Genomic DNA, 16417 nt, shown 5'->3' on the forward strand with positions numbered 1-16417 from the left:
ATTTTTAGGCCCATAAGTCGCACCTCAATTTGTAGGATCAGATTCTCTTAATTATAACTTTCTCTGAGAAAGTGTCTCCACGTAAGGGATCAGGGATAGGAAGTAAATAAGAATTGAAGACAAAACCGATTGAACTCATTAACATGGAAATAAAGCAAATCATTAATCTTTCCTTATACAATGTCTTAGCCACTAGCAAATAACATAGAAATATGCTCTAATGCCTGTGCAATGATCCTGGAAATAGAATCGGCAGAATGATTGAAGGTCTTGAGAAGGTAATCAGTACCCCACTTGATAATTTCTTTAACATGGTTAAGCTCCCCAGCGGCTTCATATTTGGCCCTGTACTCTATCACACTCCAGCTCAACATTGTCACGTTGAAAGATGCAGGGAAATGAAACTTAATTGCATCTCCAGCATCATAATATCCCCCGAGTAGATCATTTGTAATACCAGAGGAATCAAATTTTCCATCTGTCAGACAAGAATCACCCTCCACAACACATTATTATTCTTTGGTAGCTTCCCAGCTGCAATTAATCAATCTCACGGTTACATAGTTAAATTTTAAATAATAAATCAAGTAAAAGAGGAAATGATGCAGTTCTTAGGTGGGTTGATAGCAATGTGAAATTAATTGCCAGGAAATAAGTCAAACCCATACTTATGCTAACTATGACTTTTGAAGCAATACTAATTAGAAAACTAAAGAGAAAGCTCTGTCCTAAATAATTAATATAGTAAAAGTAGCACTTTTTAGGAATTCTAATACTTGACATCAAGAAATAAGAAAACTAAGATGACACAGGCATTACTTACATCATTGGGCATTGAAGAACATGAGGGCCTTGTGTCAAGCGTGTAATTCGGTGAAAAGTTATTATGCTTCGGTATCTTCACAGCTCTAGTTAATCAAACAGCCAGAAGCAAAATTGTTAATTTAGAACTAAAAACCGAAGTAATTAGTGGGGGAATTTGAGGGATAACATTACATCGTTGAGACTTGAAAAACCCAAGGGCCACCTTGTGCAAATTGAAAGGAGGAGAAGCATCAATGTGTTGAAGAGTGATGAAACCAGCCATGAATCTGGAGACGAGGAGCGTCCAACTGTCAAAACCAGGATCTTGCAGCGGCGTTTTTGTCTGCTCTTGTTTCCGTCATATTTGGGAGAGATTTCTCTTCATTTGAATCCTGCAAATCACCCCAGTACACACTCATTTTCACCTGGTTCAATCAGTCGACAAATAGTCTCTGCTCTGCCTCCGCCTAGTGTATCAATAATGTGCGTTCGTGTGAGTTTCTACTCCTTGACATTCGTTCTATATAATTAAGCAGAGACCGTGCCTGGAACAAATTACTTGATCAACAAGTACAGCCTGTCTGCTCTCAGTCAACGTAACTGTTCGTCAACAAGTTGATGCGGATATACTGCATCAGGCAACGCAACTCTTCATGAACAAGTTGATGCAGATCTAGTGCTTAAAACGAAGGAATATTAAAAACTTTCGTTCACTCACGTACGTTAACATAACAGTAACTGTTAAAAAAAAAAAACACACAGCGAATTAAGCAATATCAAAGAAGAAAGAATGGGAATTTATCCAACCAGAAGGTGACTGTTAGAGATTATGTGGAATTTATTGTTCGAACAATTTCAAATTTCAAATTTCTCATGTTTTTAAAGAATACAAGATTGGTATCATACATATACAATATTTATATCACAAATTACAAACAAAAGTCAAATTCCTAGATACACCAACTCTTTAATGCTTGATGTCCACGATATGCTGGTTCCAGCTCATACTTGCATAATCTTTTCCTCCAAGGTGATTCATGTTCCAAAAACTACTACTGCAGCAAAATCATCTGACCATTAGTCACACAACATATACTAAATGAAAAACATCGAGTTTCCTATAGTGTGTCTCATGGTTTCCAGGGTGCCGGAGGTGGTGGAGGAGTTGGAAACATTGGTGGAACCGCAGAGAAAATGGTGTTCTTGTCAATGGTGGTTCTGCTCTTTTCGCCTGACAAAGCCACAAGTGCTGCAACTAAACCTGCATTGCCTGCGAGAGTTGGTTCTGTATAATTGTAATTGGTACGAACATCACGGAAACCATCGTGCTTGTCAGGACCAGCAACCAAGGCTCCCACAAGTGTATTTGGGTTTGGCTTTGAAGAGTCTCTCAATTTCCATCCTCCTTTACAATTGTATCTGATCTTATTCTTCGGTATAGAAGCACCCCTATGGTGGACATGTTTAGGGTAATGATTACCAAAACCCACAATGTAACTCATTTTCCGAGGATTTTTACCAAGGATGTAATCGATCTGTCAAAACACAACCAGAAAATACAGTTATGAGCAACCATATGGGAACATAATCAACAAATGTACGGAATGATACCAATCTCCTAGACCATTAAGATTATGGAAAACTAACAACCACATACCTGAGTCTTGGCAAATTCCCGCAAGGTATCAGTTGAAAAGAAATTGGGTCCACAGTACCATCCAGGTGTATCAGCAGCATCAAGATAATCACTAAATAAGGTTGCCAAGAAGGCTGCATTGACAACGTATTGCAGAGGCTGCGGGTTTCCATGGTTTAATTGGATCAAGCCTCCTGTGAAAGGTTCCAAAGAAACTTCCAATGAGATCGCTAAAAAAAAATTATTGCAAATTGATCATGGTAGAAAACAATAGGTACCTCTGGTTCTATTCCAAGTAGTAAAAGTCGGAAGGTAAGAGCACATAGTTATACTGGTTTGATTGTGAAATGTCCTCAACATTTCTTCATAGGGATATCCGGGGCTCAAGAACAATCTCAATCGGCTCAAAAGCAGCTACAACAAAAATATAGGTTATATGAGCAACCAAAAGGCAGGGTGCACCAAGAAAACTTTAAATAATCCATAATTAACTTCAAAAGTCCAATTTGTTAAGTGAATCAAGCAGGGTCAGTATACATAAACTAAAATGCTTAAATTCCCAAGAAGGCAACAAATGAATAAATTCAAAAACAACTCAACAGCTATTATCTAAATTAAATACGAGAAACTACAGAAAGGAGTATATGAAGACATCATTAACGGACACTTACTCGTAGAATTAAGAATTTTGTGTCCTACAAGAATCAAGGGGGCAAAAAGAGGACAAGAAATTTTTTTTTTTTAAGACATAATTTAGGAGCACATTATTTCACCTGATCCCAGAAGGATTTTCTAAACAAGCTCAAATTAAATCAAAGTGATCTCAATTCATAGGAGTATTCCCTACCACTTCGAATTATAGGTTGCTCCCATAAATCTCACAGTGAGCAAAACGGGAAACCACATAATCAGATCACATAGCTACTTTAACAATTTAATAACAAGTAGCAAGAAGACAGATGAACTTACTGCAGCACCAGCAAGCTTGTTGTCCCAGCTAAGAACACTGTTGTCCAGAATTCCCCAGAAAACACCAGCATGTTTTCCAAGACCTGGAGTAGTAGCAAGCTGAAGATAGGAAGAATTCCCTGTTGCATAGTACAACCAAGCTCCACCCCAAATAAACTCATCCCAGTAACTAGTAGAATTATAGAACTTAGCAGCTTCTGCACTGCCAGCACTGTATCTGGCTCGCTGTTGCCTTGAAAACTGAAAGAGGGTTTTGGCACCATGGACTAGCTTCTGTGAGTAGGCCTTGTTGTCTTTGAAAACAATGGAGGCAGCAGCCAAAGAAGCAGCCATTTCAGCAGCGAGATCCGAACAACTGCTACATTCTGTAACAGGTCTATCATAATCAATGTCCTCAGGGCGCATCCAGCAATAATGATCATTGGGAGTGGTGCTCCCACCTGAAGTATCCCCAGCACCAACCTAAAAAAGGTAATGGATCAGACGAGCTATTCCATACTTGATCTACTCCTAAACAAAATCACGAGTCACTCTTCCACAAATCTGACGTCAAGGAAATCTGGGTTTTTGTGTTTCTTTTATGGGTATCAAAGAGATCATATTGGACGTATTAACAAACATATGAATAACATTGAAAGCATAGATCTTTGGGAACAAAATGCATAAACCGCAATCATCAAATTCAAATGACGTGAAAAAGATTCAAAACCTGAGCAACCATCCTAGAGATGGAATCAGCAGAGTGATTGAAGGTCTTGAGAAAGTAATCAGTACCCCACTTGATAATTTCCTTAACATGGTTAAGCTCACCAGCAGCTTCGTACTTAGCACTGTACTCAATCACACTCCAGCTGAGCATGGTAATAGTAAAAGATTGAGGAAAATTAAACTTAATGGCATCCCCAGCATCGTAAAAACCCCCAACCAGATCCTTGGAAATACTAGAGGAAGCCGATTTGCCATCCTTCAGACAAGAATTTCCCCTCCAAGAAACGTTATTATGCTTGGGTAATTTGCCAGCTGCATTTCAGCCCAGAGAACGAAATTCATTACAACGTTAAAGCTTAAGGAAATGAGGATAGGATAGGATAGGAAACTACGTACATCGTTGGGCATTGAAGAACATGAGGGCCTTGTGCAAAGCGAGAGTATAATTATCAGGGCGAGCATGAGAGTGGTGATGACGCGGCACCGTTTTGACAATAAGAGTGATGAAGCCGGCTAAGAGTGCGGAGACGAGAAGAGTGCCGACAGTCCAGACGAAGATCTTACGGCTGACGATGATGCAACCCAGATCTACGTACTTCTTCTTCTTCTTTTCGGTGGGACCCAGAAGCCAGCTCTGCTGGGTCTCATCCAAGGGCCGAGACAGAGCTGCCCTGTCGAAATCCTGAAGGTTCCTGCTCCGATCGTCGTCAGTGGCTGAGTCCGCCGCGTTGATCTCCAGTGGGCCACCCCACGGATCTCTTCCAAACATACTCATTGTTTGTTACCAAATCAAATCTCACACTCACTCACTCTCCCCTCAGCTAAAGATATGTTAGATCTCTTTCTCTCTCAAGAATTAAGATGGAAAGTTTGTACTGTGAATGCTCCGGTCTGGTTTTGTAGAGTTGTGTGGTGTGATTTGGTGGTGACGGTGGTGCTCTGATCTGGCTGTCAAATTACTTGCTGAATTTTTCCATAACAATAATGTATGCTTTGTTGTGTTATATCCGCATGTGGGATTGTAATTGTAGGGACGGGATTGGATTCTTTTTGTCAATTATTTTTTTAATTAAATTTGGTACTGTTGATGACACTAACCAGTCCACTAATCGACATTGACAGCCTGTCCGTCTAATTTGTGACTCTATATATTTCATCTCATTATTCAGATCTATCGTCTGGGTCCCAATACTTTCACTTTTCTCAACTAATTACATAATTTGTTCACTTCTAACACATAGATCCGTGACTCTGTTGGGCTTACATCAAATAGACAAATGTAAATTTCAAGTTGGGGTTAAAGAATTTTGAACGTAACTAATTGAACTGGTCCAACTTGAGAAAAATGCCCACTCCCTTGGAGTTGGGATTCTTGGGAATATACTTTTAATTATATTAATTAAAAATAAAAAATTGATATCACAGTAACATAATTTGTTCCTTTTTAATAAGATGTTATCAAATGTATTAATTTTTTTAAAGTCAATTAAATAAAACTGTTTAAAAATCACTCAATTGAACTTCAAAGAGAAACTAAACCACTTGGGCTTAGCCCAAGTGGCTAGAGCCATTCCCTCACAAATGTGAGGGAGGGGGTTCGAGCCTCCGCAGACGCATTGTAGGGGTTTAATTTAAAATGTTCTTCCTTGGAACTCAGAACTTGAGTGAAGACAGTCTTTCTCCTAGGATGAGAGTTTGACATCCCTCGAATATTTGAAAGGGTTAAAAAATCTGAGCAGTGTCATATCAGCATTAATGTCAACAGGACTCAATATATATATATGATTATACATATCAGTTATACTCTCATATAATATGAGTTGTAATTTGAATTGTAATTTGAGCAATAATCTCATGCCATCAAAAAAAAAAAAGAAAAACTAAAATATTTTTTTTCTTCTTCAAATAAATAAATAATAAAAAACAAAAACATGGTGAGACAGAGTAACAAAAGGTATAGATTATAGAAGCAGACAAAAATCAAATCAATTTCTTAACTCCTACCTCTTAAAGATTACTCGGCTAAGTCATGGGACAAGATAGGGCCTATTTAATAAAGATTGAGTAACTTACTTCTTTATTTGAGAAAATGTAAAAATTCAGGGATCCAAATGATATTTCCCTTTTATTTTATTTTATTTTATTTATTGTGTAGAGTGACCTGTAGTGTTAGTTTGGTTTTGCAATGTGTTCCTAGAAAAATGTTTTGCTTGATTGCTGATTCGGTCCAGATTTCGTTGAAAGCTCATTTCAACCAAACGGTAGGTGTGAATTATGATCATAATCTAGGGCTAAGCCCTGCCCTTGCCTTTCCCTTGTGATAAAATTATCATTTTCCATCCATTAGTTGGCACGATAGATTTTCCCTTCCTTTTAACCTATGGGCCTTTGACAACTGCCGCGCCACCGACAATGCCTTCAGTTTTACCGCACACCTTTTTTCTTTTTCAAGATTCAACCGTAACGTTTGCCGACACTCCAAGATATCTGTCCATCACTAATAATAGTTATTGCCTTTCCTTAGCTTCTCCGTATTCTATATTCTATTCTATTTTGTGTGTCCGAACTTTAATGGCACTGGCAGTATGAGTGTTACATACAATGAGTATTTAGGCTTTGGCTTTATGCTGCTATACTCAATGCTGAATGGATGGTAATGGGTACTGATAATAGGTCTAATTTGTTGCGGATTTATTATTATTTAATAAAAAATTTAAATTATTAAATTCATCCACGATTTGCAGTTACTTTTTATTTTTTAAAAAAAAAATTATCTGTTGCTAGTTTTAACAATTATTAAATTCACCCACTGACTCGTAATAATTTTTTCTATAAATTTTCTCATTTAAAATCATAAACATTAAAACAAACACTTTTAATAATATATAAAAACTTAAATTATATAGTTTAAACTATAAATTTATAACAATAACTTAAAAAATCTTCATATAATACTCAAATCTAAATTTTATCAAGGTATAAAAGAAATTAAAATTTCACCATTAAAATATATACACAAAATATATCAATCTAACACAATATATTTCTATTACAGGCAATTTATCATCATTAATATCAATGTCTTACTTCATCTTTTAATCAATATATAAGTATTGTCAATAATATTAACAAGTAAATTTTTTAAAGCTACCATTAACAATAAATTAAACAAATAAAAACCTAAATTTAATAAAGCAATTATTAGGTTCAAGTCATTAAAGTAAACAAACAAAATCAATCAAATTAAAATGAAATAACTGTAATGTTAAACTTGAGAGCTTATTTTGACTCTCTCTCTGTGTATACTGCAATGAGGCAAGTTTGGTTTAGGAATTAGGAACTTTAACTTATATGTACTTATGATTAAATTTTTTTTAATGTAATTTCTATGATTAAATTAAAAACATAAATGGTTAAAATAAATATGTGGGTTGGCGGATACTCACACGAGTATTTGATGAATTTTTTCTTAATACTAAATCAACTCACAATCCGCAATGAATTTAAGTTTAAAATATCAAACCCATCCATAATCTATAAAATTATTCGCATCGGGTAGGTTTAGACAGACTTGTGGGTTTATGCGTGATTTTGCCATCTGGTGCTCGTGCTTTTATACCCTTCTCCATCACAATGCACAACATCATATATACATTATTTTGTCAACAATTGTTCTACACTCCACAAAACAACCATGTCTTAAAGTCCATTGAACCTGTTACCCCACTGTTCATGGGCCTGGCCAGCCTCTTTCTGTACTCATATGAGTATGAGATGAGTCACTTCGGCGCTAGTCTCATCTACTGTATACAGAATGTCTTTTGTTTTGTAGTTTTCTGCTTACAAAGAAAATTGTCATTTTGTCAGCTATATTGTCATTTTGGATTTGATTTACACTCTACTCACCAACAAACAAATATAATGACATTGAGCTTTGCATATGCAACCGCAAAGCTAAGAACCTACTTAGCTCAGAGGGAGGACATTTTGGTGGATATTACCGCAAATCAAAAGTCAAAACTACATATGGCTGCTGAACTGATAATGGAGATAGGGTGGCTACTGCTTGCTTCCTATTCTCCTTAAATACTGTTACCTGCGTTCTTTAGCTACACCTGCCACTGAGCCCGCCACCATTTGTCTATATTGAGCCAAAATTTTCTGCAGAAATATAAAAACGAAGCCATCTAATTTGACTAGATAACCTGACTTATCACTTGTGGTATCTTTGATTATTACCAGTTAAAAGTACTAGGACCAGGCATCAGTTGCTTATAGCTCATTCTCAAGTCAAGATGTATAATCGATAATTCAACGACATAAATCACTGTAGTTCTTCAGTATACATTCTCAAACAAGGAGGAGAAAAAGCACTGGTCCGCATCCATAGTAAAAAATTCCAGGCATAAATCCTTTTTCAGCACCATATGAACCTTACATATTCCCTGCCTTTCTGTTCCAAAGATTCCATTGCACAAACCGCATGATGAAAACCAAGAAAGACCAATGCACTTACAATCAGGCATGCCAAAAACAAAAGCGCGCTTGGACTACCAACATGATTCATATCAGTGTTTATGCAAACAATGCCTTTAAAACCCAAAATTATAATAAAGCCAGGCCATATCTCATTTCATATACCAACTACCAACTGAAGTAGATATCTGTGTCAGCACTTTAGATAAGATTTATCTACATATTATACATAGGAAGTGAAACATGTCAACATATAGATACAACTTCGAATTACGGATCCCTGTCATATATGCACATTCATATATGCAGCTAGAGTAGTCCACCCCTGACAGGATCATATCACGCCGGTATTAAAATATTGCGGTTAAGGGAGAAGATGTTGACTGCAGTGGCTACAGATCAAAACTATGGCTGTGGAAATGGAAGATTGGATCGTGACATTCTCTCATTAAGCTGTGTGACCTGATTTCTTTAGCAACACTTGACTGAAGAGATGGAGGACCACAAACGATGACACCCACGTCAACATGGCCCCATTTCTTTGACGTGGATCCAAAAATCTCTGCAGTCAAGAAGATGAACACAGCGTCAAGAAATGCTGGCAAAAATTCACTAAATATTTTAGATCTCAAACTTGTGTGTCTACTACAGAAGCAGAATCCAGGCAATAGAACACCAGCTAGCAGGACTCTGTAGAAAACAAAACTTATCTACATCTAAAATAATTAAACATTAGTACCACCAGCAATGGTTAAGTAGATGATAGATTTATCAGGCGTTGTACTGCAAAAAGATAAGGTAGAGGCATACCTTTGAAGTCTGGTCTTGAACCATACAGAATATTAGTTGAACTTTTGGTATCCTTCTTCCTTATATCATTGTGTGCCATAGTTCCAACATTCTGAGCATTATCAACCTCTATACTATCATCCTTATAATTCTCTCTTGCAGAACTTTTTCTTTCCCAAAGATGCCAAAACCCAATCACAGTACCTCCAAAGATTAAAACACCGCCAACCATGCAAGCTAAGAAAAGAAGCCCTTTGTACCACCATGAATGTATGTTGAAGGGGTTTACATATAAAATATTCAACAAAGCCACCAAAATTATAAAGCCTACTGTAGAAGAGATAACATACAGTCCAGACCATACGTTATTTCCTGTACCAACCAAAACCGACATGGCACAACCACTGGGGACAGGGTAGATAGAAGAACTCATAGTCTTGTGAAGCTCACCCTCTTCCTGCAGTAAAAAATGAAATGGAACAAACTGATCAAAGAAATTTTATTAAAACAGTTAAAACAAAAATCAAGTAGGCAGTGGTAAATACAATGTACTTAGAGTAGATAATAAACTTACCAATGGAGGTTCTGTTTCTCGTGTGACATAAATGAAAGTCTCAAGATTTAGTTTGTCAGAGAAAAATGGACAAATTGACTCCTTGTAGAAATTTGAAAGAAGAGAGAGCTCGTTAGATTTTTTGACAGCCCAAACAATCAAAACATTTCTTGGTAGACAAGACTTCCCTTCGTTGATACGGTGGAGAATATCACTTAAGATAGCCAGGAACGGCGAAATTCCAATGCCTCCAGCCACTAAAATTAGGTTCTCATACCTAAAAGAACAAAAGGACAAAGTTAGTTAATCAGAAATTTGATGAAACTTAAAAGTAATTCTGGCACGAATCTTTTCTTTTTAACTTTACTGCTCAATACAAACATCATGAATTAGAGAAATATAGAGCAACTACCAATCCACCTTATATTTAGCTGAACATTTTGAATTAGAATTAAAATAATCACAATGCAGTACGTAAAAAAGGGATCACCAGTTGGCATCTACAATCATGCAAGCCAAGGTGTGAGTACATACATCAAGTGGTATGGTACTTCATGACCATATGGACCCTCAACAGAAGCTGTTATCTTGGTAGGAGGTAGTAAAGGGTGCCTTGATGGAGGGGGCCTTTGTGGAGGAGACCCTTGTGGAGGGGGAACTGGTGGAGGGGGCCCTACTTGTGGCTCTGTCTCCGATATGCCTCCTGCCACTACAATAAGGTTCTCATACCTAAATGAACAAAAAGCACACTTAATCAGAAATTTGATAAAACAAAAGGTCAATCAGGCAAAAATCTCTTTTTTAAAAAAAAAATTTCTTATGTTCAAAACCTACATCATGAATTAGGAAAATATAGAGCAACTCACAATCCACAATATATTTAGCAAAATATTTTGAATTGCCAATGCAATACATAAAAATAGGGATCATCAGTTGGCATCTGCAAGCATGCAAACCAAAGAGTGAATACATACATCAAGTTTCCTTTTGGAGGGGGAAGTGGTGGAGGCGGCCCTTGTGGAGGGGGAACTGGTGGATGCGGCCCTTGTGGAGGGGGTCCTTCCTCTTGTAGAGGGGGACCTGGTGGAGGGGCCCCTTGTGGAGGAGGAACTGGTAGAGGGGGCCCAACATGTGGATTTGCCTCTGATATGCCTCCTGCAACTAAAATTAGGTTCTCATACCTAACAGAAATAAAGGACAGTTAATCAGAAATTAGATAAAATTAAAGTCAATATGGCAAGAATCTTAAAGTCAATATGGCAAGAATCTTTTGTTTGTATGCTCAATGCAAACATCATTAATTAGGAAAATAAAGAGCGACTCCCAATCCATGTTATATTTAGCAAAATATTTTGAAACAGAAGTAAGATAATGGCCAATGCAGTACGTAAAAATGGGGATCATCGGTTGCCATCTACAAGCACGCAAACCAAGGAGTGAGTACATACATCAAATTTCTAACAGGTCCTTGTGGAGGATGCACTGGTGGAGGGTGTCCTTCTGGAGGAGGAACTGGTGGAGGGGGCCCTACTTGTGAATCTGACTCTGATTTGCTCAATATATAATCCCTTAAATTTTCTGTCCATTCTCCAAGAACCTTTATGAGAACAGATGAATGATATTTTCCCTCTAGCGGACTAGATGATACACTGAAAGGATGCCACTGCAGCCAAGATAATTCTCGAACTTGAAGGAAAAAGAAACTCAGGGCATTGTATCGTAGATCTAAATTAACAAAGTTGAACAAAGTCAATTATGTAGTAATTACAAATTTCAAGAAAAAAATTAAATTGCAAAATCTTATAATTACTTGCAGGTTTTGATAGGACCAATTCCACAGTTCCACATGGAAGGCACGAGGCTGAAAGTACATCCACTGTCCTTCTTGATTGGCAGAACCGCAGAAATCGATCAAGTATGAAAAGAAATATTCCTCCAGCAGCTATACTGAATACAAAGTCACCAACATGCAGCGCCAAGAAGACAACAAAGACTACGTATAATTGATGAGTGTAGAAGAATAACTGAAAAAAATGCTTTCTCACTGGATGAAATGATGTCGCCCACATCATTAGACCAGCTAAAAGGCTGATAACTCCAGGAAAATTGGCAATACCGATATTTCTCCATGCCAGCAGCTACAGTTAACAATCAAAACATGAAATAAAAGATTAATTTATTATCTTTAACTGATTCACTCCCACTTCTTAAATAATTAAGGAAGAGAGAGGAGAGTATATACAGAAAATAAAAGACATTGACGGTATTTTCAATATTTTGATTAAACATTTCTTAGTCTGCTATTTCATGTCATGCCATTACTAAATTTTCGCGCATGAAGAGAAATAACTGTAAGATGTCATAAAAGTACAACTTTTAGAAGTTCACAAACAATACACAAGCCAGAGCATCTATATCAGGCTTCTGAAGCAGATACTTAAGCCAGTCAAGAGAATCAGAGTATCCTTCTTTAATGTGAGTAGATTGATGCTTCTTCCAGCAGAAATACAAATACATGTTTCATGAAGGACTTGCACTTTCACACACCCACACCCATCCAATTATGTATATCAACAGATACAAGAAAATGCCCAGAGTTTGAGGACTCACTTCTTGCACTAGGCGACCTTGAATGTCCCAAGCAATCATATAAAACAGCCCGTGAAGCGTAAAGAGCACCATTGTAAGATGTCCCAGCCATACATGGTATCTTGTAGCATGCTCAAATGGGATATCTATAAGCCGGAGAAGAGCAGAACCTCTTGCCACTGGGAGAAATAAAAATGCCATGCAAAGTAATCCAATCATACCTAAGCGAAGTCCCGTCAGTTCCAACATCCAAATGCTGAAATCAAATTCATTGAAAGCCGGAAAGTTAGCCTGATGATAGCCCTCTGCATATAAAACCTAGAAAACTTGCAAATTACCGGCACCAACACTGTGAAGGATATGAGTTTTTCATCTATATCTTATTATATATGACAGAAGCCTACAAAATTTTATCAATCAGGCATGCTGAAGGCTTATAAATGGATTAAAAAAATTAGGAGGAGAAGAAAATGTGAAGAATAAAACAAAAATGTTATGATTTTTTTAAAATTTTCTAGCAAACTAAATCAGGTTACAAGTTTCTAACGGAGGAAAACATGAGACCTAACAGATAAAGTGCATCAAATTCTTGGCATTTAAATAAATAAAATCCAGCACATGAAGTTATGAACTTGTACAGCAGTCCAATCATGAAATTAGTGAATCTTGAAGGTTTTAAATTCTAGTCAGATCATATTTGGAACGATAAACGGAAATTCGGAAATCCAAACAAAATCTGCTGGTCCCAGAAATAATTTTATATTAATTTAATTTACACAGACCCCCAGTCATTCCAAAAGTGTTCAGAAGAAAGGATAGCATGCTCTAACCAGTCAAAGCAGTTCAATTAAAAAATAAATTAGGGAATCTCAAGAACTACTAGTACAAGAGGATTGGTCTGGAACTATTCTAAATTAAACTAGAAACATATTATATCAGAGGAGAGGATAAGTGTAAAGAAGAAAATTGCTGACTTCAACAAACTAAGTTATAGTGAAGTAGAGTGGGAAACTAATTTATAATAAAATAAACGACAGGCTATAGAAAGCAGGAACATAAAAATATCTTACCTCTGCTCTTTAGTTGGAATCCGAAATTCAGATAGGAGACTGATATTCCTCATGGTATAAGTATAGACAGCCCAGAAAATAAACACAACAAAGAGCACAATTCCAACAAACTCAGCAGCAGAAACAACCCCAAATGGTCCATCAACAAGAACCGGGAATGTCCACAGACGAAAACGCGGATGTTTTGGAGCCTTCTTCCTATGTATCACCAAGTTTCATGCATGTTACAACTTACAAGACGACTCGTATGATTATCGGCTTAGATTCATTTCACAGAATTGCAGGCAGTAGTAAGTACAAAAGGTCATACCTTTCGAAATTCTCTTCCCCGGAGATAATAAGATGTGCTATGGCAAGAAATGCGATAATAGCAATTGGTCCACTGAATATGAGGAACATACTTCCTGCAATTGCAAGTATTATCTATCAAACATGATGACAGAAACAATGAATATAAGATGAATTATCAAGTAATAAATAAAAGAAAAAAAGTGGTTTGAATTTTCCAACCTGTAATCCCAAAGATAGTTCCAGAGGTAGCTCGAGTGAATTTCTGAGTCAGTTCACTGCCAAATTCCGATGGGTATAGAAAAATGAGAGCAACCCATGCAACAAAAATCACCCACATTAAAATCTTGAGAACCCATTTCAACGCTGACACATACAGAGGTGTCTGCTTGTAGTGAACAGCGTCAACACTTCCATTAAGAAGGGGTTTATGAACAGAGTGTTCGTCCATGGCAACAAAAATTTTTTTTTTCTTTTTGGTGCTGTTTTTCAGTATGTGAATACTGATGACTGAACCTCTGAGGCCTGCCAGATATATAAATGCGAATGAAGATAAGAAAAGTCCAAAATATGTGGAACCCCGTACTATGTTAGCCAGGTATATTATTATGGATTTCTCACTGCGCACATCAAAATTCGGAAAAAAATCATACCACTAGTTGCTTAAAATCTGATGAGAAATTGATTCCCACCAGAACTAATATGTGTTTGTGGAGTTTTGTAGTCAATACATGTTGGGAGTATAAAAATAAAATTGATTTTTACAATACACACAAAAAATACTTGAACTTTAGGTATATTACTAGCAAATGCTCTCACTGGGGTGTACAGTGAAGTGATAGGCTTGTTGGGAGCATTAATTTGATGTTTCAATAGTTTTCTTCTTTTTAAAAAAAAAAAAAATTGTAAAATATAGGTAGATTTTTTTTTCAATTTGGTAATGAGAATAAATCAAATTTAATCTCGGTAAAATATTATATTATATTTTAATTAGAAAGTTAAGTTGTGCCTTAAAGCAACATGCATCTAAACATAATTAATGAAGTCAAATTCTTGTTTCAGCGACAACGAATACCCTTCTTAGAATAGAACCTAGGTTAAATGAGTGCGTCAATTTATTATAATTATGATGATAATAATGATGAAACTAAGCATGATTGATGTCCCAAGAGAGAAATCTCTACGATGAGTGCTCTCTTATTCCAAGATTTTCCAGAGCCTACGGTAGCACAGCCGAGACAGCGATGGGTTCCCTGCAGAAAACGCATTGGAAAGTTACGTGGTGGCACTAACGAATGTGATTTGCCAAAGGAAAAAGGACGTCCACCCATTTTTTCAGCCACAAGCAGTTGCTACGTAGTTTTCGAATTCGACTGCTGTCTGGTCCTATGTAGTAATAGTATATCGTTTTCGATCCCATTTGTCAGCTAATTATATGCATGCCTCATGCCTGCTTCCAAACTCCTGAGCATCGGCAAAAAATTTCAATCAACACGGGACCAGAACATAAAAATTTATTTAAACGCATGAGAGCCACTCAGACGACACAATTCCATTAAGAAAATATCTTCACAAGAATTGATTCCCAATTTCCCACTAGATCGGAAGATTAGTTCAAAAATTTAGTCCCTAGTAAGGAGATTTCGAACTATATCCTTAATTTTGTTGAAGTAATTATATGCCTCACAAGACCGAGGCTCTTTGCGGCCTTTTTATGTGGCTAATTGAAGATTTACTGTTGCGTTAAATAAATAGGAAACAACATTGATATTCAAACTAATGTTCCGTTTACTGAAACTACCGAAATTATTATTATTTTTTTTTTTTGGGTGCTAAAATCAAACTGATGAATCATCGCCAGGCAACTGTCCTTGGAGGTTGCCCATCTCATATTTCTAAAAGCCAATTAATTATCACCCACTACACGGAAACACTTCAAGTTACAAGGGAAGCGATTGCTTTATCAGGAAAAAAATGAACGACCCCAATTTTTACAACTAAAGCATGATATGATTGAGGTCTGGAAAGAAAAAGACAACGTATGAAAATTCAGTGGTGGTGGTCCCTGTGAATGTTTTTTTTTTTTTTTTTTTGATAAGGAATGTGATTTAAACAAAGGAGAAAGAAGTGTCCACTCAATTTCTGTGTACACACTTGCTTGCAAAGTAGTTTTCGGTCCTATTAAATTGCCATCTAATTCTACATTGGCGTATATAAATAAATAAATTAGCTAAAAGGTCTTTTCCCTCTTTAAAAAAAAAAAAAAATCATCAGAGAATACAGGTGTATGATTAATTACGTGGCTGCTTCTTGAGCACTGGCGAAAACTTTTAAAAAGTATCATCACGGTACCCAAACATAAAAATTTGTATGTTTACATAAGCTTCCTGCTTCCTAAGTTACATGGAACAAATCATATACATGTGTGTGTGTGTGTTCTCTAGTGAAGATGTATTAAAAAATAAAAAATACACTGAAATCTTTTTTTATAGTTTATTAAAATTTGTAGTTTTTGTCTATTAATAGGATTCTCAC

General features: G+C 36.5%; 2 protein-coding genes and 1 long non-coding RNA gene across 3 annotated transcripts; all 3 read right to left on the reverse strand.

Annotated features, from left to right (window-relative positions):
• Positions 1–238: 238 nt before the first annotated feature.
• LOC112097773 lies at positions 239–1431 on the reverse strand. The gene is made up of 3 exons (XR_002905269.1): positions 997–1431; positions 824–908; positions 239–534 (listed from the first exon to the last, which is right to left on the reverse strand). It is a non-coding gene; the product is annotated as an uncharacterized LOC112097773 (long non-coding RNA).
• Positions 1432–1631: 200 nt separating this feature from the next.
• LOC18040647 (endoglucanase 25) lies at positions 1632–5155 on the reverse strand. The gene is made up of 6 exons (XM_006431284.2): positions 4514–5155; positions 4119–4429; positions 3410–3871; positions 2719–2854; positions 2462–2634; positions 1632–2339 (listed from the first exon to the last, which is right to left on the reverse strand). The coding sequence occupies exons 1-6, from the start codon at positions 4890–4892 to the stop codon at positions 1935–1937; spliced, it is 1866 nt and encodes a 621-aa protein (XP_006431347.1). The 5' UTR covers positions 4893–5155; the 3' UTR covers positions 1632–1934.
• A 3567-nt stretch (positions 5156–8722) lies between these two features.
• On the reverse strand, positions 8723–14699 carry LOC18040650 (ferric reduction oxidase 7, chloroplastic). Its single transcript, XM_006431286.2, has 11 exons — positions 14105–14699; positions 13905–13998; positions 13595–13792; positions 12546–12780; positions 11746–12073; positions 11384–11660; positions 10910–11116; positions 10470–10664; positions 9957–10212; positions 9404–9839; positions 8723–9155 (listed from the first exon to the last, which is right to left on the reverse strand). Exons 1-11 carry the CDS (start codon positions 14331–14333, stop codon positions 8986–8988), a joined length of 2625 nt encoding a protein of 874 aa, XP_006431349.1. The 5' UTR covers positions 14334–14699; the 3' UTR covers positions 8723–8985.
• Between the last annotated feature and the right edge of the window lie 1718 nt (positions 14700–16417).

This window comes from Citrus clementina, unplaced genomic scaffold (genome assembly GCF_000493195.1).
Source record: "Citrus clementina cultivar Clemenules unplaced genomic scaffold, Citrus_clementina_v1.0 scaffold_5, whole genome shotgun sequence".
Classification (NCBI taxonomy): domain Eukaryota; kingdom Viridiplantae; phylum Streptophyta; class Magnoliopsida; order Sapindales; family Rutaceae; genus Citrus; species Citrus x clementina.